Source organism: Halichondria panicea, chromosome 2 (genome assembly GCF_963675165.1).
Source record: "Halichondria panicea chromosome 2, odHalPani1.1, whole genome shotgun sequence".
In the NCBI taxonomy this organism is placed as follows: domain Eukaryota; kingdom Metazoa; phylum Porifera; class Demospongiae; order Suberitida; family Halichondriidae; genus Halichondria; species Halichondria panicea.
The window spans coordinates 7,285,906-7,306,790 of record NC_087378.1 but is presented as its reverse complement, the minus strand read 5'-3'; the positions used below and the strand labels follow the sequence as shown (position 1 = coordinate 7,306,790).

The 20,885-nt window shown below is 41.6% G+C and overlaps 3 protein-coding genes across 3 annotated transcripts; 1 reads left to right on the top strand and 2 right to left on the bottom strand.

The window, feature by feature from the left end:
• Nucleotides 1-39: 39 nt before the first annotated feature.
• On the bottom strand, nucleotides 40-7,478 carry LOC135332052 (transmembrane protease serine 9-like). The gene is made up of 9 exons (XM_064527366.1): nucleotides 7,255-7,478; nucleotides 5,273-5,412; nucleotides 4,681-4,885; nucleotides 2,999-3,157; nucleotides 2,319-2,746; nucleotides 1,875-2,129; nucleotides 1,351-1,560; nucleotides 802-1,046; nucleotides 40-448 (listed from the first exon to the last, which is right to left on the bottom strand). The coding sequence occupies exons 1-9, from the start codon at nucleotides 7,313-7,315 to the stop codon at nucleotides 187-189; spliced, it is 1,965 nt and encodes a 654-aa protein (XP_064383436.1). The 5' UTR covers nucleotides 7,316-7,478; the 3' UTR covers nucleotides 40-186.
• A 132-nt stretch (nucleotides 7,479-7,610) lies between these two features.
• LOC135332063 (trifunctional enzyme subunit beta, mitochondrial-like) lies at nucleotides 7,611-17,138 on the bottom strand. The gene is made up of 17 exons (XM_064527380.1): nucleotides 16,996-17,138; nucleotides 16,846-16,884; nucleotides 16,409-16,481; nucleotides 16,316-16,360; nucleotides 16,215-16,246; nucleotides 15,808-15,875; nucleotides 15,670-15,757; nucleotides 15,401-15,522; nucleotides 14,970-15,032; nucleotides 13,592-13,772; nucleotides 12,863-12,993; nucleotides 11,659-11,738; nucleotides 10,142-10,189; nucleotides 9,698-9,785; nucleotides 8,942-9,016; nucleotides 8,422-8,586; nucleotides 7,611-7,748 (listed from the first exon to the last, which is right to left on the bottom strand). Exons 1-17 carry the CDS (start codon nucleotides 17,054-17,056, stop codon nucleotides 7,710-7,712), a joined length of 1,398 nt encoding a protein of 465 aa, XP_064383450.1. The 5' UTR covers nucleotides 17,057-17,138; the 3' UTR covers nucleotides 7,611-7,709.
• LOC135332069 (protein-L-isoaspartate O-methyltransferase domain-containing protein 1-like) lies at nucleotides 17,138-20,854 on the top strand. The gene is made up of 8 exons (XM_064527386.1): nucleotides 17,138-17,294; nucleotides 17,511-17,609; nucleotides 17,906-18,065; nucleotides 18,439-18,779; nucleotides 19,210-19,336; nucleotides 19,465-19,574; nucleotides 19,825-20,046; nucleotides 20,623-20,854. Exons 2-8 carry the CDS (start codon nucleotides 17,517-17,519, stop codon nucleotides 20,719-20,721), a joined length of 1,152 nt encoding a protein of 383 aa, XP_064383456.1. The 5' UTR covers nucleotides 17,138-17,294; nucleotides 17,511-17,516; the 3' UTR covers nucleotides 20,722-20,854.
• The last annotated feature ends 31 nt before the right edge of the window (nucleotides 20,855-20,885 follow it).

Genomic DNA, 20,885 nt, shown 5'->3' with positions numbered 1-20,885 from the left:
TTGTTATGGTAATTAACAGTAATCATTTTTATTACTAAGTTGATCACAAAATAATAATATTATTATTGATGCAGCAGGACAATAATAATGATGTTGAGAAATGCATGTATGAATAGAACAGTGTGATTATATCACCAGTAAAAATGAAAACACAATTAAAAAAAGAACACACAAACGGCACAAAAACTAGCTTGAACCCATAACAGTGTCTATCCACGACAAGTATTGTGTAACTCTTGAATAAACACCATACTTGTGTGCAACTCCACACCCCTCGCCAAAGTTCACTATTCCATATAGAGCCCATCGTCCCTCGTTCCCCGGGACCTCGCAGACGAGAGGTCCTCCACTGTCGTTCTGACAGGAGTCAGCCCCACCCTCTCTCCAGCCGGCACACAGCATGTTGTCAGTCACCTTACGCCTATACGACTCTCGACTGGTGCAGTCACTGCATGCACACACAGAGAGAGAGGGAGGGAGGGGTTAAAATAACTGCATGTAGTGCTAAATGCCAGATTGAACAAATTATAATGCATTTTACATGTAGCTAAAAGCCAGTAGGTTAACTAATAGATTTTTAGCACTTTTAACGTCATTATAACCTAACCTATACTAGTTGGTGCAGGGAGCAAGATTTTATACTGTGGTACTGTACTTGGTATAGCTAGAACACAAAGAAAGTAGCCAGAAATTATAATTATACGTAGCTAGACAATTAAATGAGCCACATTTACAACACTCAACCTAAACCACATACACTGTATAAGCATGAAAGGCACACACATGACTGAGGGGACTCACGTTGCTGAGACAAGGGGGACATCTCCCTGGTGAAGTAACTCAGGGTAATTGTTGACCCCATGTTGTAGCGTCCCCCAGCCAGTCACGGTACACACACTCCCCACGGGTGGGTCTTGTGCCTGAGGGGGCAGACAGACCGTGCCCACTTGTGGTGACGGGCGGACCGGCTGTGATAGTTGGATAAGTGCTATGTCGTGCTCCACTTGGTGTGGGTTGTAAGAGGGGTGAATGATGTAGCGATGAGCCTGGGTTGGGGAGAGATGGAATGTAATTTACAGTGTTACACTATATGCATAATAATGACGGAGTCCAATTCTTAGCAAGAAATGCCCCACTCTAAAATACATAGATTCAGTAGCTAGAGAAGTTATGCTTATGTGGACCCCCCTGTTTTAAAGGAAGTAAACTACCGGTAGTCAGTCTCTTCAGTAACAGCCATGGTCAGAAGGCTTTGCATGAAAGCAAACAATTTAGAACACAAGTTTATGCATGGGAGTACAAATCAACATTTGATATACACTTTGACGCGTTATTCGTCCATCCACTCACCTTTAAGATTTGCTGATGCACCTCAGAGCCATGAGTCCTGTTATGCACACCTGTTCTGACAACAAGACTATCCACGGGCCTCAGCTGATTGCTCCAAGTGTAGAGACAGTGAGCAGCTGTCACTATCCAGTTTGGCCGCACCAGAGCACCCCCACAGAATGCAGGGTCGAGCAGTGAGGTGGTCGGGTCCTCCTCATATTCTATCAGTACCTGTGTAGGGGAAGGGCTGCTATGAAAACTATATCTAGGATTTAGATCCCACTTGGGTGCGGGTTTAGCAGGGAATTATATATATTTACAACAATGAATTTACTGTCTTTCAAACAAACAAGTAGTGTCATGCATGAACAAGTAGAAAAATAAGGGCAGTTTCAGTTATGCTGTGAAGCGGCTTTCAGCAACGCCTAGTTCAGTATCTATGGTTATAGTGTACCTCAGCTTTGATAACACTATAACACATACATATCTCCTCCTCATGTCCGTGTACTAACTATTACATACCATCACATTACCAGCAGACTTACTTGCCATGGCCACTGGTGTATTCCACTGACGGCAAATCCTCTAACAATCCTCTTTACTCTTTCATCATTGTCGTGCCAATAACCTTTGACCCCACACTGCTCTGCGTTGGACCTCACTTCTAGCCGTACCTCTGATGCTACGTTGCCACGTGAACTGGAAGCCATACAAGTGTAGCTGCCTGCGTCTGACAACTCTACCGTGGTGATCAGGAGTGAGCCATTGGAGAGCTGAATGTAGTGGTTGTCAGTGGTACCCTAATGGAGGGGAGGGGAGTTGCTAAGCACCTGCATCTATACTTTAATATGATAGAGCTCCATCAGAGCATTCTTTTGTTTTGACAATGGACAAACTAAACTCTAGTTAGGGGCATTCAAAGCTGGTTAGAAAACACACAAACAAATTTGCTTAAATTAACACACATTAAAGCAGCCAATATAGTTCACCTCTGGTATTGGCTGGCCATCTTTGGTCCAACTGAGGGAAGGGGTGGGGCTTCCTGTACCAACACAGCTCAGCACTATCCTGTACGCTAGTCTAGTCTGAACGCACGTGTGAGGGACAGCTGTCAATCTTGGCCCAGAGCTCCCCCCCGATAAACTAGAAGTGAGATTCACGAATGGAAGGTCTCCTCCAAATCTGATATCGTTATATTCTACGCAGTGGCTCAGATTTCGTGGTGGCGGTAATGTTCTATAGGGTTCAGTTGTAGTGGGTTCGGAGGTGGGTGTAATCGGATTGGTCACTCTCACTCGTACATGCTTCTCCACTCGACCGGCAGGGTTTCTCGCAATACAAGTGTACAAGCCCTTGTCGTCACGGGTAACAGAAGAGATGAGGAGCGAGCCTGTGTCAGAGACAGTGTAGCGAGGATCTGCAGGAGGGGCAAACATAAATTATGCTGTAGATGCATTTAAAGAGAATGGTATATATATACTAGGCAATATATAATACATGCAGTGACAATAGTACAGTCATAAAACAATTATTGTTGATGAAGCCGTACGTGAATATAAGCACGAACAAGTGCAGCTAACCCAACCTAATTGGATCAAAGGCTTTGTACACACTTCACTATATTTGCCACACTTTTAGAAGCCAGCAACTAACAGGCCATGAAAATCACCTGTGTTGCCAACAGCTGGGTTACTGCTTGCTATCTGTAGCTGATTCTTCCACCAATCCACTGTTCGACGACCTCCTGTCACCTGACACTCGACTGCCGCACTGGGACTGGCCCGCGGGACTAACTGAGGGCTTGGAGCCAAGATGATGTGGGGGGAAACTACAAAGAGAGAGAAAAAGAATATTACAAACAGTTACATAAGAGAATTTACACAGCCGCTTTTTCCCATGAAATGTGGTGAACTAAAATTTGTTGAGGAATATTCAATATCAGAGGAGGTCTTACATGCGTGCACGAATCACTACAAGTTCAGTGTATTTGGCCTGGACGGTATCACGTGACCGCAATGACATCAATGCACTGAACTTGTAGTGATTCGTGGACGCATGTGAGACCTGTTTCATAATTACAATAATTGCATTGAGATTTAGCAATTAGCTTAGTCTACATTGTTTCATAATTATAAGAGTAAATTAGAGATTTACTGTGAAACCTCTTATAATTAGTTTACTCTTATATAATTATGAAACAACGTAGACCAAGCTAATCGCTAATTTACGTTACAAGAGTACATAACATATTCCTAGCTTGGTCTACATTGTTTCATAATTGTAAGTAGTAAGTTGAGGTTTACTTAAAATTAGCTGTCAAATTGTCAAATTGTCATAACTACAATAGTACATCCATTATTATGTGCTCATGATGATTATGGATTACCCGCTGGATGGATAGTACATGAGTGATATGAGTACCCCCACTGACAGCCGAGCGAGGGGTAATTAATCATTAAACTACACCCTGGCATCCCACTAGCCCAGTCAGCCACTGTGCACTCTGAGACACTAACTACGAATGTAAAGCATATTCATGAGGTGATGTTTGCTTCAACCGACACCACGCAGGCTGCCCACTTTACCCACACACCACTAATTACACACTCTGAAGTCAGAAGAATTCCAAGCAAAAAAAGAAAAAGAAGAGACTTCCCGTAATAAATTGTTAATTGGTTTTTACATTAATTATTGACACAGGGTCAAAATGATACCGTATAATAGCGCGAAAGTTTCGAGGGGCTTAATTTTCGTTGTTTTCGTGGGTTAGCAATCCTACACGAAAATTAGATTAGCTTTAACGAGGAAAGTAAAGGCATGGCCTCCGGTAAGCAGTCAACCCACAAACGAAATGCTTTTAGAGGCCATTCCTAAGTGCCTCAAAAATGTTGCAGTTAGGAATACGTACATTGCTAGATATATAGCTCAATTTAACTGTAGTATTTGGTTTACAATAGATGTACATTGTATAGAGCGTTATTGTCGTATGGTACATGGAATTTTCGTATAATAAATTTCGTATTGAAGAGCATCGTACGCTACGAAATTATTCTACCGCAATAGATTCAACGTCACTATCCTGAGCTGTACGAAAAGAAATACTTAAATGGGTTGTTCGTACGAAAATTTGCACCAATGAAAATTACTCGATCGCTATACAGTATAATTATTAGTGGTGCACTTCAAGCACTATGTGTGACACAGTATCTTACACACGCCTAACATTATTGTATGTACAGTATGTACTTACTAACCTCTACTACTTCTTCTTCATACAATCAACGTATTTAATCGTAAGTATTCGGTTTTATAATAGATATAGAGACACAAGTACATGAAGAGCCCACTCACTCCACAGTTCAGCCATTCCTTTCTCAGTGGAGTTAGAGCTAATGGCGCACTCGTAACGACCGCTGTCCGTCTCATCCAGTTTCTTAATCACCAGCTGCTTCTTCCGTCGATGGTGAAGGTATTTCCTCGTTCCTACGGTCTCGATAACGAGTCCATCTTTCATCCACACCACTTCTAGTTGCCGGGGGATCTTGTTGGGTGGGATCTGATCATGTAAGAGGGAGTAAGTAAATGTATGTACAGGCCTCAGGCAATTGAAATTCCATACAATTTTCCATCTCATGCAATTGAACATAATTATGTGAAATGCCACACTACAACATTAATTAGGTATGGTTTAAAGTTTGACCTCCATGAAAATGTCATGCTCCATCAACATAGAATGATGCAAAAATTAGGTTGAAATAGAAACTCGATCTACCTAGAGTATAACACTGAGCTGTACTCAACTAATGAGCTAATTAATGAACAGCTTGAGAATACCTAACTCTTAAATTTTGATTGGAGGTATAATAATTAGAGCAATGTATGTATTAGTAGAATTATTACTTTGACCTTGTATCAATTAATGTATTAATGATAGCATACCTACCCCTACACAAGTGAAGGTTGCCATAATAGCCTTCTCATCTGACTGCCTCTCGAGATTGCCGTACTCTGAGTTGACCAGTAATGTGTGGGGAGTGATCTCCAGACCCCCATCAGAGCTCCCCCACAGAGCTACAGCATTGACTGTGCACGAGAACAAGACTAATATAACAAAACTCTTCAAAGCCATACAATGATGTGATGGAATAAGGTAGGCAGCCATAGTACGTGCGTATAAGGGCAACCATCTCAACAATACAGCATGGCACATTATAGCATGTCTGTCTGCCCACTTCAGTATATAATTCAATTGCAAAATGCCACAGGCAAGCGAGGTGATTCATTCCACCTGCTGTGCGAGAGAGCCTTGTTCGAGGATTGTTAGGCAATAAACACTTATCAGGCATTACCAGAATAATGGTTGTTTACATTTGTGAATATTTTTAAACCAAGTTTGTGATTACTAGATTACCAAAACTGATTACTGGGGCATATGGTAGCGCACGTAGGTACTCCATACATACATGTCCGGGATAATTTGATTTAAAGTAGATGCTAATTCCATTGCCGTATTTGGTCAAATAAGGCACTAGTGAGAGAGAGAGATGAGATTTAGAGGCAAATTCCGAGCCAAATTAATTAAACGATGGTTCAGACAAAATTAATCCCAAGCTTTGATACTAAGTTTTTTAGGTGTAACATTTATAGTCATTAATTGTGGCACCGACTACACAGCCTTTGAAGTAGCATACCTATCAGTGCACACACCTCTAGAAAGGATATACTCGATACAAGCGAATGCTGCCAAAAAGATACGCGTCATCTAGTCGCAATTTCTTTAGTAAAAACAAATGAAACAATGCCAGTAGCTAGCTGTACTTAGTCACATTACTTAGCACATTGCACAGGGGCTACGTCATACACGTTTGGCTCTGGTAACTACTTAGTGTAGAGTGTGTCTAGTTAGTGTGTCTACACAGTGTAATACATCAAAGGGGATCGGTTTCAGCCGCGGCTAGAACATTGGAAATGGGATATTTATGCAAATTAGAGTTCAGTATTTGCATAGGCACAACTGCACCTTCTCAAGTTTCCCACCTACATTGTGAACAAATAGGATACCTAGAGGCAGAGGGTTAAGTTACTGCCTGAGGCAATACTCTAATCTATCCAGAACGTGACCAGAAAAGTGGTGTCTCAAATTAATTAAGTAATGAAATCATCTCGCTTGTATAGCTAATTTTTAGCAATGTTTATTTGCTACATGCATAAGCTACATGTATCGAGATACGCACATGCAACTCTCGTAACAGTTGTAGAGCCATCACGTCAAAAACAATAATTATGAGACTAACATATTGGTACTAGGGATCCACTACTACATTGTACCTCGGCATATTAATGTAATTATAATTCTGTATTATGGTCTAAATTGCTTATTTAGGAACTTGTGACAGACTGACCTCAAACCAAAGACAGTGATTCAGTGCAGTCATATATGTACCCACATACACAGTTCACACATGCACCTCAACCCACCTGGTTAAGTGCAAGGTGTGACTGAGTAAAAGAAATAAGAAGCTCCAAAAATTGCTACACGTATTTGATCATACCAACACTAGACAGATTGTCATTACCACAAGTTAATTAGTTTATACAAAAAGTGTGCAGAGATATTGTACAGGTTATAAAACGCCATCCTTACTACACACCAAACAGACGATTATATAGCTATACAATGAAAGGACGCTATTTAATTATGTCCGCCCGCATAAGATTAGTGATGAATGAATGTCACCATTGTCTGAAGTATCAACAACCGAACATATATACTCGTATATTAAGCCATTTTGTATCCAGTATGCACAACAGCACTACACCTTATAATTATTATAACTCAGCACAGACTGTAAATGCCTGCACTAGTTGTTGCATGCACTGTATGTATATCATAGAGGCAGTACTAGATCTATATGCAGCACTCACTTGCAAAGGCTAGCAATAAGTAGATCATCCTTGAGTTACTGACTGCAGGCATTTTCTTCATGAAGGTAGATAGACTGCTTTTGTTGTTGGTCTTTATATTGAGTCTTGTTTACTCATTGTACAACCTACTGTCAGCTTTTATAACACAGCCATGCTTTATCAATTTCTGAGCATGCGCAAAAACAATGCTCGGCGTAGCAATAAAATTAAATTCCTAACACTTTATCCATGCAGAGGTGCTGACTGCTGTATTTTGTTGGCTATATTCATGCACAGTGTAGTATTCAACTCAGTACATACAGTGCAGTAAGTCACTGTGCAAAACCAAGTACACTGCAAAACCAAGTACACATGCAGCGAGAGAATAATAATAATATATTTTTTATTGCATGATGGTGCTATAATAAGTTGCTATGCGTGCTCATAGACACAAATCTTTAGTTGCATAACGATCTCTAATTTGATGGATATCGCTCGACCAGCATAGCATGGCCCTGTAGGGGAAAAATGAAAAAAATGATACTATGCATGCATGTGAGTGAACCCCATACAACTGAACAGCTAACACGCATGCAGCTTCTGGGTAGTATGAACTACCTTCCTTTCTAGGAAAAGCGTCTAGAAATGTCGTAAAAGTATGAGTACTGAAAAAGGAACAACACACCCTCAGTACAGCTACAGTTGCAAAGCTTCACAGCAAACAGGGCCATAATTATGAGACAAAAAAAGGGCTTCGGTAGTTACCGGACTAATTGGAAGTGGCTCATTTTTTGATACTACGTGCTGCGCTCTCTAGTGAATGGAATGGAAACAAATTATAGAAACCTGTTCATGATAGTACACACTAATGGCTTGTAGGGTGAAGCTGTCGTTGTTCAGAACTAATTAACACATAAACAGAAGTGTACTTTCAGGGTGTCATACAGGATTTCGAAGTAGAGGGGGGAAATAAGAAAAGTAACTAGCTAAAAAAAGGTTAACTGTTATTTTAATATCCTGGTTAGTATGTAAAATTGCCAGCTATGGACCCCAACTAGCAAAGTTTAGGGGGGGATATCTCCCCCTTCCCCCTGTATGACACCCTGACTTTAAAACATACAATCTTACAAGGCTACGTATACCGAGGTGATGAAATGCAATGCTTTGCTTTATATAAAAATAATCCACCTGTCCACCAGCTGCACAGGCAGCAATGAGGCCGTATCTTCCGCCCTCCCGCTGGAGTCTGTTGGCTGCCGTGGTGACCAGACGCACCCCAGTGGCACCAAAGGGGTGTCCAATGGACAGGGACCCTCCCCAAGTATTGAGCTTGTCCATAGGAATCTCACCTACCTACAGTGCCACACAATCCCATTGATTAATTGCTGATGGTTCAAACCAAATTTCTGAAATTTCTACGGCACAAGTTTTCAAAATGCAAAAAATGTTATATTGTAACAGAAGCCTGGACTTAATCATTTTGTGACACAAAAATATTATTCAGTGCTCTAGTACAACATGTGTAAGGTGAGTAATCTATTAACATATCAGTTTTCAAACTTTGGCTTAAAATTAAAATAGGGCAATCAGAACAACGTGCAAATGTTTGCAAACAGGTCGAGAACCAATCAACTACAAGTTGTAAGAAAAAAAAAATTACAAAATAGGGACAGCAACACTTACGGTTCAGTAATGGAGCTATAATTACCTTCTTTGACCTTCCCATACAGTTCTTTGCAAACCACTCGGAGTCCATTGCTTTTAGATTGGCAAGGATTTGGCCCTGAGGGTAGGAATGTACGGAGTACAAATTAGGGACAAGTCTTCGAACAGTATGCACGTACATCATATGAAATAATCAGTTAAAGACCAAAGGAAAAGACGAGACAAAATAAATGTGATGGTACAAGGCTTCAAAGGGGATAATTTGTAGGGGCAGAGCATCGCAATATTAAATTATGTGTTTTCTTAATAGGGAAAAGGAGGGCCACGTTTGATGCAAAATTGGACAAAGTAGATCTAATTTAAGTATATAATTTTTAGTACAGCACGTCTGACTAATTAATGAGGACATGTAAATTAGATGAGAGAAGGAGAGTCAACAAGTGTACGTATCAACATCCCACGTGTCGTGTGTGTAATACACAAAGAAATGTTAGTAATTTTAGTGATGACACACGGTCTGATTGAGGTGTTTACGGTTTAGCTTGATGGCTCTGTTTCGTGTGAACATACATGTGTTGATGCTACAGACTCTCTACATAGACGCAAATAAACATGGGAACTTGAACACACAAACACACAACACAGAATCACTCAAACAGTACACACGCACACGTGCACAACATGCACGCGCACACCCACACCCACGCACATGCGCACACATCCACACACACACACACACACAACACGTCAGAATCACTCTAACAGCACAACACACACACACACCCACACACCCACTTACTGCAAAAGCTTCGTGGTACTCAAACACGTCAATATCTGAGAATTCCAGACCAGCCCTGTCCAACAGCTTGGGAGTAGCATAAGCAGGTCTGCAGGAATGATTGTGATATGTAATACTTATAATCACAATATACCAGAAAATATATTTAAAACACTTTATTTGGAGAACAATTTACAGAGGGATATTTTTGATGCTTACCATCACAGCGTTATAGTAACTGCGAAACGGTTTTGTTTGATGAAACTATAGCGATCAAAACACTATTAATTGTTATCCATCACATGTGACTAAATATAAGGATATCCTAATACCATTCACACTGGAAGAATGTAAAAACCATTTTTTATTTTGTAAGCCAACGCAACTTGGTACCATTCATAGTGGAAGAATGTTTTATTTTGTAAGCCAACGCAACCTGGTATGAGTTGTTATGACGACACTCACCCCAACAGCAGCTGATCCTTCGGGTCTTGAGAGACAAACACATAGTCTCTGTAGAAACAACAAAAATAGGACAAACGAAATGTAATACAGACACTCTGACTCAGATATTTAGATCATCCGGTAAAGTCAGCCGCACTTGGGAGGGAGTGTACTAACGCAGACGAAAGGGGAGAAAGATTATTAGGTGTAGGGTGTCGGCAAAACAAGAATCACGAGGATAGCCAAATGTGGTGTTTTCAAACTCAAAGCTGTTAAGGGAGCCACCTAATGCGCAATTTCCGATACAAATAACCAACTACGTGGCATTGTTGACAATAGACCCTTTCTAGCAATTAGCGTTATTTATTTATTAGATACAAGCATACGTGTATATGCTAGACAACAATGAGCTGTAATAAGACATCCACTAATAAGGGCACATTGTCATATAATAACATTTGAAAAAACCGGCTATTTCAGGCGTACATAAACTGCCTGTCTGACTCCTCTGCCTTAGTCATAACTGAGGAGCTAATTATCAGTTAAGCAGGGAGGGGAACTGATTGATAAAGGTTGCATGCAAACATTAAGTCAAATTGGTGGATTTAAGGTCGGTCGGAATGTACGCTTTATGCACCATAATGTATCCCTCCTCCCTAATGAAAGACACACTGCATACACTTGACTCAGGGTGAGGTTCTAACCAGTCTAGACCTGCTTTCATAGCACACACTTCATTTGCATACTGTTGACTATAGATTTTATGCCCGCCTTAAAATCTTAATGTGATTTACTGAGCGTGTGTCATTAATTAGACACGGTACGTTACCCAAATTACAGCTTGTGCATTCTCTCCTTACCACACCTTTGTAAACTACTTAAACTATTAGGCCAATCGACATCAAACAACCCTGAGAACTTGAGAGTAGGTTGCAATAAAAGAGGAATTTTTCTACAGTACAGAGCCACGTACATGTGTATATCTCTTACTCAACATTTTAGTTGTAATTATAGCAATTAACTTTTATGCATTCCACTTACGTACACACACACACACACACAAACGCACGCACGCACACTCACACACACACACACACACACACGCACACACAAGCACACACATACGCACGCACACTCACACACACACACACACTCACACACACACACGCACACTCACACACACACACACTCACACGCACGCACGCACGCACACTCACACACACACACACTCACACACGCACACACAAGCACACACATACGCACACACACGCACACACACACACACACACACACGCACACACACATACGCACACACACACGCACTGTACTGTACTGTACCTAAGGTAAGATACACGCACACACGCACACACGCACACACGCACACACATACACACACACACACACACGCACACACACATACACTGTACTGTACCTAAGGTAAGATACACACACATAAGCACAAGCACACGCACACACACACTGTACCTAAGGTAAGATACACACACACAAGCACAAGCACACGCACACGCACACTGTACCTAAGGTATGCCTTTGGCTTGAAGCCCAGCTCCAGAGCCTTCTCTTCGCTCATGATCAGAGCAGCTGATGCTCCATCAGTCTGCAGGGGGGAACACAATCCAATAACCCAACAATGCTCCCGTACACCAAAGTTTCCGATAGTACATATTTTAAGTAGGTATCTAAATCGATCTACGACAAACTTCGGAGTAATACCTGTGCAACAAAAAACAACCATTTCTCACAAATCAGGTAATAAAATACTCAAACACATTCGTAGTATGTAACATAATCTCTAGTTCTGATTGTAAAAACTTCATGGAAATGAGTCCACGGTACTTGATCCTAAAGCATATTCATATTGGATAACCACATTTCAGACACAAAAACTAGGTTAACATACTTTATACCACCACCCCCACACATGGAAAGACACACCATCCCTTGAAGTGAACTACCGGGTAGCCACAATGGTATACCTACCCTAATGCATCACTGATCGACACAGCACATTTATGATAGCAGGATATATACACACGAAAGCAGTCTATATAAGTTTACAGACAATCACCTGCTATACGATATACGTACAGTTGGCTTCACTCATTGCACAATTGAACTTCCTACATACTTCATTACTCTATATAGCAATAGAAGCTCCAGTTATTGGCCTTCATTAGTTTCCCAAGGGCTCAGTCCCTTTTAATCCCTCCCAATTAACTTCCTATTGAGAGCCTCACACAACAAGCAGCTTCTATTGCTATATAGAGTAATGAAGTATGTATGACAACAACTTTTTGAGTTTCAATTTCAGTAGTTACAATTCAGAGGAGGTACGACACGCATCTTTCTTTTAATTGCATTCCAATCTTTTTGTGTAGTGTGTTCTCTGTTATTCTGTGACTAAGGCTTTTCTAGTCAAGAGTAGTAGACCGAGATCAACTGCTTCCATCATTGAACCCCAGTGAACCTAGATCAAACTGGTTCCGTTGCTGAACCCCAGTGAACCCCTATTCAGTTACGAGATATGCTTGCTACAAGAAGTGAGAGCTAGAGATAGCTAACAGTCAGTTACAAGCGTTCTACAAGCCTAGAGTTTGTCGCGGCTATGTCGCGGTAAACAGCCAGCTAAGCAAACGTCATCACAATGGTAAAAAAAGTGCTGTACCTCCTCTGGTTACAATATGCCTTGCTCAAAAATTATTCATGCACTTGTTCACATACCAGGAAAGAAGCGTTGGCTGCTGTGACAGTTCCGTGTGGTCTCACAAAGGCAGCCTTGAGCTTTGCCATCTGTTCTGGAGTGGACACTCGTATGCCATTGTCACTGCTCACTGTCGTCACCTTCTTACTACCTGCGGAGAGAGGAGGGAGGGAGAGGGAGGGAGAGGAAGAGGGAGGGAGAGGGAGGGAGGGAGAGGAAGAGGGAGGGAGAGGGAGGGAGGGAGATAGGGGAGGAGGGAGAGGGAGGGAGAGAGGGGGGGGAGAGAGGGAGAGGGAGAGGGAGAGGGAGAGGGAGAGGGAGAGGGGGGAGAGAGGGAGGGAGAAAGGCAGATCACAGTATTGATACAGTAACTGCATACATAACCAAATACAAGGTGCATGAAGATCAACATTTGGCTTCATAGTAAAACCTGAATGTCCATAAATAAACTATGGATGGTCCAATTCAAAAAGAAAAGACACGGACATTCTGCAGTCCTTGGAAAAAATGGTATGTACATGTACTGTACCATGAGTATGACTACTAACCTCTTGCCCTAACACATATACCCTAACACATATACCCTAACACATATACCCTAACACATATAACCCCACAAACCATAACCCTTACCTTTTATGCTAACACCTTATATACATGAAGAAATGATCTGTGACAGGACAAAATCTACCATTTTTGAGCAAACCAGAGCTACATTGTAGACTGAAGTTCTTAACCCTGCCACTCACCAGGTACATGCACAGAGAGAATGTCCTCCAGCAAGCCATTCTTACTAGCTTCAGAGGCCAGAGAGTGGGACCGCATGGCATAGTCATCTTGGTCTTTACGAGACACACCAAACGCAGCTGCCAGTCTGTCCCCACTGTGGCCCATCGTCTCATTGGTTGAAAACTCTGAAATGGCCGGGAGCTGAGTGTGTGCATGCAAGGTAAATATATTACTCAAGTGATCCTTACCAAACACAAATGCTAGACATTTACTAGCCTCGACTCCAGCCCCTTGAATAGTGGGCCTGGTATTTACTGTTGGCGCGTGGGTGGACAATTAATTTATTATTTACCGTATTTTATCTCATTGAACGTTAAACAGTTATTGTGATAAAGAACAGAAAAAAGAAAAAGAAGAGGCTACCTCTCTGCATATACTGTAGACAGAGACAGCTAAGTAAAACATCAGCTCTGTAGATTTATTCATTAACTTGAGGCTTGGATCGGATACACACTCAGGCGACAAGTTAATCTCATAAGAAAATTAATTAGTTAAACCTGTGGGTAAAAAATAAATGTGGATAAGTACAGTGGCTGTGACGTAACATAATGTGAGGACTACTTATTGATTTACACAATAGATTTACCATTGAAAGCACTATCCATTAATACACACTCAAGCAACAAGTCCCTCGGATCAGATACACACAAGTCCCTCGGATCGGATACACACAAGTCCCTCGGATTGTAAACACATTCAGGTCACACAGTTCTCGGATCAGATACCACGTACTTACTCTGTGACCAATTTTCGGCAAATGTCACAACAATACTTCCTTCCAGAGAGAATGGCACTGAACGTCGAACAGACACACCAACACTTTGAAGATGGCTTCACTCAGAGAAACAAGAGGAGAAATCACCATCACAACACTTCTTTCAGAGAGAGGTGCACTGGTCCTGTCAAGCTTCACATCAATCAAGAAAGGGAGTGTCTGGAAAGCAGATGGACTTGCTCTGGGACTTGCCATAGCCGGTCGGTACGGTACCCACATAAACACCAGCGTACAGACACTTTAACGCCTCCAGCTGCTTGTCTTTCACTAGACCTGGTTTTCCAACACAGGATAATGCGTACGCGAGAGCAGAAGAGAAGGTAGCAGCCATTACACAACTTGGACTAGATTTCTTTTTTCAATGACATCATTATAAATGAAACGGATATCAATGTTTTACAAACTAATGCGGAATAAGAATACTGATAAATATACTGCAATTTACGATTACCCAGATTCTGGGTAATTCTGGCGCATGCGTAAACAGTGTATACCAGGCCGTCTTTCTCAGCGGCTTGGAATCGAGGCTAGACATTTACTATTATAGCAGAACAGACATTTACCTCAATCCCGAGGTACTTGAGGCCGGAGAACAAAGTGCTTAGCTTGGCTCCAGCAGACTTGGCCTGTACAATAAAAACAATCAGTCAATATCACATGTAGTAGTAGGATCTGCCGGAAAATTAATAAAAGTAATCGCCATAGCAATTTTCCACAACACTCACTTATATACTTTTAAAAATGGGAAATATTATTGGGCACGAAGAAAGCGATTGTTGATCTAAGCACACCACAGAACTACTAAAATGTATCTTTTAGTTGGACCTTCCTAAACTCAAGTTACGAACCCTCAAAGTTAGCTCTGAAAACAGGACCATTTCAGAAGAAAAACCCATATTACATGCCCACGCTTTTCCCAGATAATGGAAAATTTGACCCCAAAAGCAATCACTAATCTAAGTACACCATTCCTGAACAATAATCTGTTAGTCACCTTGTTCATAGCAAGTAGACTTTTCCTGAGTCCCCTGGAGAGACGAATAGGGACGTCCGACATGAAGTCCACCCCTCCAGCCACCACCACATCACTCTGCCCCGAGGCTATCTGACTCACACCTGTACAGCATGCACGAGATGTGTGTGTGCGTTGATTCAACCCAGCAGCTGGGCCGAAACTGAACTACAGTACTGAACAGCACTGAACTACTGAACTAAAAGGCTACTCAGAAAAGTACTAGACAATTTATTTACATTACTTCTCACCAGTTGTGATAGCCATGTTGGAGGAAATACAAGCCATGGTAACCGTGTGACAGGGGATACGGTCTTTAAACCCTGATTCCATAGCAGCCTGGGCGCGACTAATCAGATCACAGTATTGATAGAGAAGTGCATACATACCTCTCTAGCTATGTTGCTGGTCTTGACCTCCTGTATCACCGTGCCAACTATAATGTGGTCCACTTGGTCTGGAGTAAACAAATGTTCTTTTTATCATACATTCACATATTAAATGATCATCTATGTAAGGAGACACAGTATAGAGTGAGGTCATCCCTTGAGCAAACCAACAGTGGCTGTAATAAAGAGGTGGCCTGCTAACACAGGTCCAAACACATGCTATGGAGACTTAGGGACTTATTGATGTGGCTGTATTATAAGAGGGTGACCTGCTAACACAGGGTGACCTCAATAGTATAGATCTACATGTATGCCAATAGTCAGGTATTGCTGTACATGGTGTGAACACAATGAACCCTATGCAAAGGAGTATGTAAGTACACTGCTTGCTTTATAAATCCTCTTACCTGGTTGTATGCCTGTGCGACTCAATAGGCCCCTGTATGGTGTACGTGTGTACAGTGTTTGCATATAATAAAGATATACAACTAGTTGGTATTTAACTCACTGGAAAGCAAATCTTTGCAGGTCATGAGCCAACAGGTCCTTGTAACTGCAAGAAGACAATATTATTTTCAGTCTAATCAAGTGAGGGACTCACCTCGATCCACTGGTGAGGAATGGAGTACGAACTCCCTCCACCAGCACCACATTGCGACCACCACCACCACCACCTGAACAACACATATATCAATGTGCTGTACTCTCCATAAGGTATCTTTGTGCATAATGTATTTTTGTGTTGTACCCCCGCCCCCCCCCCCCCCCTTGAACAACACACAGATAGTAAATATATTAAGTACCTCCCTGTACTCTCCATAATGTATCCTTGTGTTGTACCCCCCCCCCCCCCCACAGTAGTATAATACGGTGGGGGTGTAGCTTAAAGGGCACACTCATAATTTTGCAAACCTAATTTTACGATAAAAATATAATAGGAAATGTGAATGCCCAAAGACATTAAGGTTATTGGGTTAGGGGTGGAATATATTATAGTGCGTGTACACCTAATGCTTTCATATATAAAGTGGTCATTACGTTTTGTTGTCTGTGCAGAGGAGCTGGCCAATCTCAATCCTGCAACCATAGAGATTTATTATTATTAGATTTATTATGATTATGTCGGTATTAAATTTCGATCATATAAAAGTTGATTGACAGAGTCACATCACAAAAACACACTCTCACCATTGCATCTTTGAAGAGCTGCATGTCTGTACAGACTCACTCTAGCCAAGGAAGACATCATCAGGATTCTAACATGAACAAGTACGTTAAGGTCACTGAAGCTATTGTATAGGTCAAAGGTTATTTGTATCTAGTGGGCTAAGATCTCCACCATGATAAGAGTCACGTGTAGTCAATTAAGCTTTTTTGTTTACAAGCTCAAGAATGCGAGTATTTCATGTATCACCTGTTGACAGTAAACTTGAGTTAGTCTCCTGCCAAGACGGTGACCAGATCATACACTATTGGAACTTGTAAATGTAAGCCAGAACAGTCAGACCCACCTCACACAAAGCTGTGCTGGTTTATATTGTAGTTATATTATTAAAATTACGATACAATATAATTTATAGTTAATGGCTTGGTCTGATTTTACGACCTAATTCGACTATTATCGTAATATCTCGTATTTGTTATTGTCAATAGTTTGATATTGATATTGATTGATTGATTGATTGATAATCCTTTGCTTGCAGGACGTGATGGGTGGAGCAGTGAGTGCTGGCCGTGACAACGAGGAGCTCGTGGACAACCTCTGTTATGAGGGATACATCAATGAACCCAGTGTGGAGAAGGTAGCTCACACACACACACACACACACACACACACACACACACACACACACACACACACATCAGATGTAGCATGCTAACAAAGGATAATCTATGTCGCATATCCTCTTTTGTTAAGTTTATGGATTTACAGAACCTCTAATTAAATCTGGAACTAATTATTGAGGTGTTGTGATTTCCATGTGCTTCTATATAATAATTGGAGTTGGGAGTGTCCTGATTATAGAAAGGTCCCCATAGTTCAGAGAGTCTACGTTTAGGGGTTCCACTGTAGTCAGAGTGTGTCATATTGATTCAGGTGTTTCGTCAAGTTGACCGCAGTTACTACATGATATTCGAGGAGGGGGAGGATGATCCCCTGGAGGCGTACGAGGACCATGCCTGGCGTAAGGGCACCCTCCACCTATCAGCACCATGCATCTACTCCAGAGCTATGGAGGCACTCAAACTAGACAAAGGTATTGTCAGTTAAATAATAATAAAACAAAAACGATAATTATGTTTACGTTATGATCACTCTTACATGGCTTGTGTTGTAGACTAGCTGTAATTATGCTCTTGTGTGTAGTAAAATATGTGTTTCGTAGCCCTTTGAAATACCTATCTAAATGATAATAATTATGTTTAGGTCAGTGAAAAGGCTTGGGCTATAATAGCCTTGTTGATTTACATGTATACATGTAGTTTGTTAATTCGGTGTCTGGATGGGCCTTTGTTGGAGGTTCCTCAGTGTCCTTGCTCAAGAGAAAATTGGATGTCTTTTTGGTCTTGATAGGATCAACTCGATCAGAACATAATTATCCTGTTACACTCTATACTCTTCACTTTCAGGTCTCTTGTTCTTAAACGTTGGCAGTGGTACAGGCTACATGTCTACTATGGCTGGACTCATAATCGGATCGTATGGAATCAACCACGGCATAGAACTGCATCAAGACAACGTTGATTTTGCACAGAAGAAACTCGCTGAGTTCCGTGACAGTTCCCCTTGGTACGATCCGGTTGAATTCTGTGAGCCGATGTTCATTGTCGGGAATGGTTTGCTTGTGAGTCCTGGTAATGTGCTGTATGACAGGATCTACTGTGGAGCTGGCTGCCCTGCTGAGCATGCCCAGCTCATGAAGAATATGATCAGTGTGGGAGGTATACTCGTCATGCCTCTAGAGAATGAGGTAACCATTGCTGTTACATCTGTAGTTGAATATTACTAGAGCACATGAGAAGATCTCTCCCTCATATTACTTAAGCCACTCTGACGGTTGTGAGTACATTTGTATTTATGATAAAAGTAATGGTGTGTAGTGACCCAGTTGTACAGTAGAACACATCTTATCGGCCACCCCTGCCCTGAACAAAACAACTTCTGGCAACAAAGGTCACTTTTGTATAGCAGCCACTAAAACTTTGCTCTCCAAGGATGTCCATTGTAAAGGGACTAAGTGTTAGTAGCATTCATGTATCCCCCGCGGTAGCAGATGTTGTGGATGGATTTATGATACTGTTTATTGCAGCTTAACATGAATATTATTATGTGTATCTTGGATACCCGGCTATGTGCTAACCCCCCTTCACACACACACACACTTCACACACCTCACACAGTTGGAGTGCATCAGACGCACTGGTGAGACAGAGTGGGTGACGGATGTGGTCCTGCCAAGTGTCTCATTCGCTGAGCTAGTACTACCCTCTAAAGAGGTAGTCAAGAAAATGGAAGCTCTGGAATTACGTAAGATCTTCTTTTTTCAGTGATAAAGCACATATAAATACAGTTTTTTTACTTTTGAAGCCTGCATAGTATTAAAATCATATACTACTGCTTGAATCATACAGTTGATTAATATTTTTTGTGTGCAGCTGTGGAGCCCCTCTCTTTGAAGGAGCTGAGTCGACTAGTGATCCTCCGACACTTGGAAAGAGCCAACTACAGCAGGATATCAGAGCTCCCCCTACCACAACACCTCAAGGTTTGTACCAGCTTAAATTTTTCTTGGTTAGAAGTACGTAGCTATTGCTACAGTATTGGTATACCTACACAGGTGTCATAACTGAGGTACATAGCTGGGGTATTGAGATAACAGTAGCAACATTTCCTGGTTACTTTTCTTATTCCCCCCTCTACTTCAAAATCCTGTATGACACCTGCTACGTATAGCATTATATATGTACGTTGTGTAGTATATTTAACCATACATTAGCTGTTTGCACACACTACAGGAGTACATGAGCTACTATCGTGACTGGGGCCCGATCCCTGACCCACTAAAAGCCCTCTGCCCGATTGACCACTCTAAGAAAAAAGAGGAGATCACAGAGATGGGATCTGAGAATGGAGCATGTGCTGACCTTCCTCCCAACAATGAGCCTTCGTTTGTGGAAGCTGTCGATATGAACGGACAGAGAATACTACTGTGTAATTTCAATGGAATCACGTTTCAGGTATACATGCAAGTATGATACTTAGCATAATATTCAAGAGTCGAACCACATTTAGTTGGGCTAAAAGTTGTTGTGGTAGGGCGGCACCAAGAGGTATAGGATAATATGAAGTACAGGCTAATGTAGGGAAAAACTACATGTGTATACAGTAGGGGCTCAATAACAGCAAGGCCATACACACAATAGAGGGCTCCCCCCCCCCTAAGTAGTTTCCCATATTGGTTATGTTTCAAGAGTGCACTGCGCATTGCCGACCTCTATAGTAATACTTGTCACAATGGCTTGATGGCTGTTCAAGTATTTTTTTAAGGCCTTATTTGTTTGACCCAAAGAAGTGTGGGCTATAATTATATATATAGGTGGGCCGTAGACAATAGGGTGCTTTGGTTATAAGAGTCAGCGCGTTTTGCCAACCTCAGAGCCCCTCTACTTGTGTAAAGTTGTACCTTGTATTAGGCCTAAGGTTATTCCTAGAAATTAGAACATGTCTATAGACCAAAGCTAACTGAATAGTACGCTATAATTATGGCTGCTTCTTTGCAAGTTTTGAAGCTTTGTATGGTATTGCCGATGCAGCTCCCAATGGATGAAGAGGGCAGTAACAACTCAGAGGGTGATCTCAGTGAGAATGAGATGAGTCAAGAGAACCAAGCAACTGAGGACGATGCACTATAACTAGCTACTGTCATCACTCTCATCAAATCACTTCATTTTACGCACTGTTTTTGTTGTCATTCCATGTTCAATGTCTACCATTTCTCAGCATCCATTTCTGTCTAATACTGCATAATTATAAAAGCAAAATTTCGGTCTGGAGAAGAGAGCCCCGCCCATCTCTT

Bases quoted from the DNA above. Each gene is read 5' to 3' on its own strand.
- LOC135332052 (XM_064527366.1), bottom strand. From the start codon at position 7,315: ATGAAGAAAATGCCTGCAGTCAGTAACTCAAGGATGATCTACTTATTG. The intron at 5,413-7,254 runs GTGAGTGCTGCA...TCTCGTGCACAG, and splicing joins CTTATTGCTAGCCTTTGCAA to TCAATGCTGTAGCTCTGTGG. The intron at 2,130-2,318 runs GTGAACTATATT...CCCCTCCATTAG, and splicing joins ATGGCCAGCCAATACCAGAG to GGTACCACTGACAACCACTA.
- LOC135332069 (XM_064527386.1), top strand. From the start codon at position 17,517: ATGGGTGGAGCAGTGAGTGCTGGCCGTGACAACGAGGAGCTCGTGGAC. The intron at 17,610-17,905 runs GTAGCTCACACA...ATATTGATTCAG, and splicing joins ATGAACCCAGTGTGGAGAAG to GTGTTTCGTCAAGTTGACCG. The intron at 19,575-19,824 runs GTTTGTACCAGC...CACACACTACAG, and splicing joins CCCTACCACAACACCTCAAG to GAGTACATGAGCTACTATCG.
- LOC135332063 (XM_064527380.1), bottom strand. From the start codon at position 17,056: ATGATGTCTTCCTTGGCTAGAGTGAGTCTGTACAGACATGCAGCTCTT. The intron at 16,482-16,845 runs GTAATGACCACT...TGTGTTGTTCAG, and splicing joins CTCTGCACAGACAACAAAAC to GTGGTGGTGGTGGTGGTCGC. The intron at 15,523-15,669 runs GTGAGAAGTAAT...CATGCTGTACAG, and splicing joins CAACATGGCTATCACAACTG to GTGTGAGTCAGATAGCCTCG.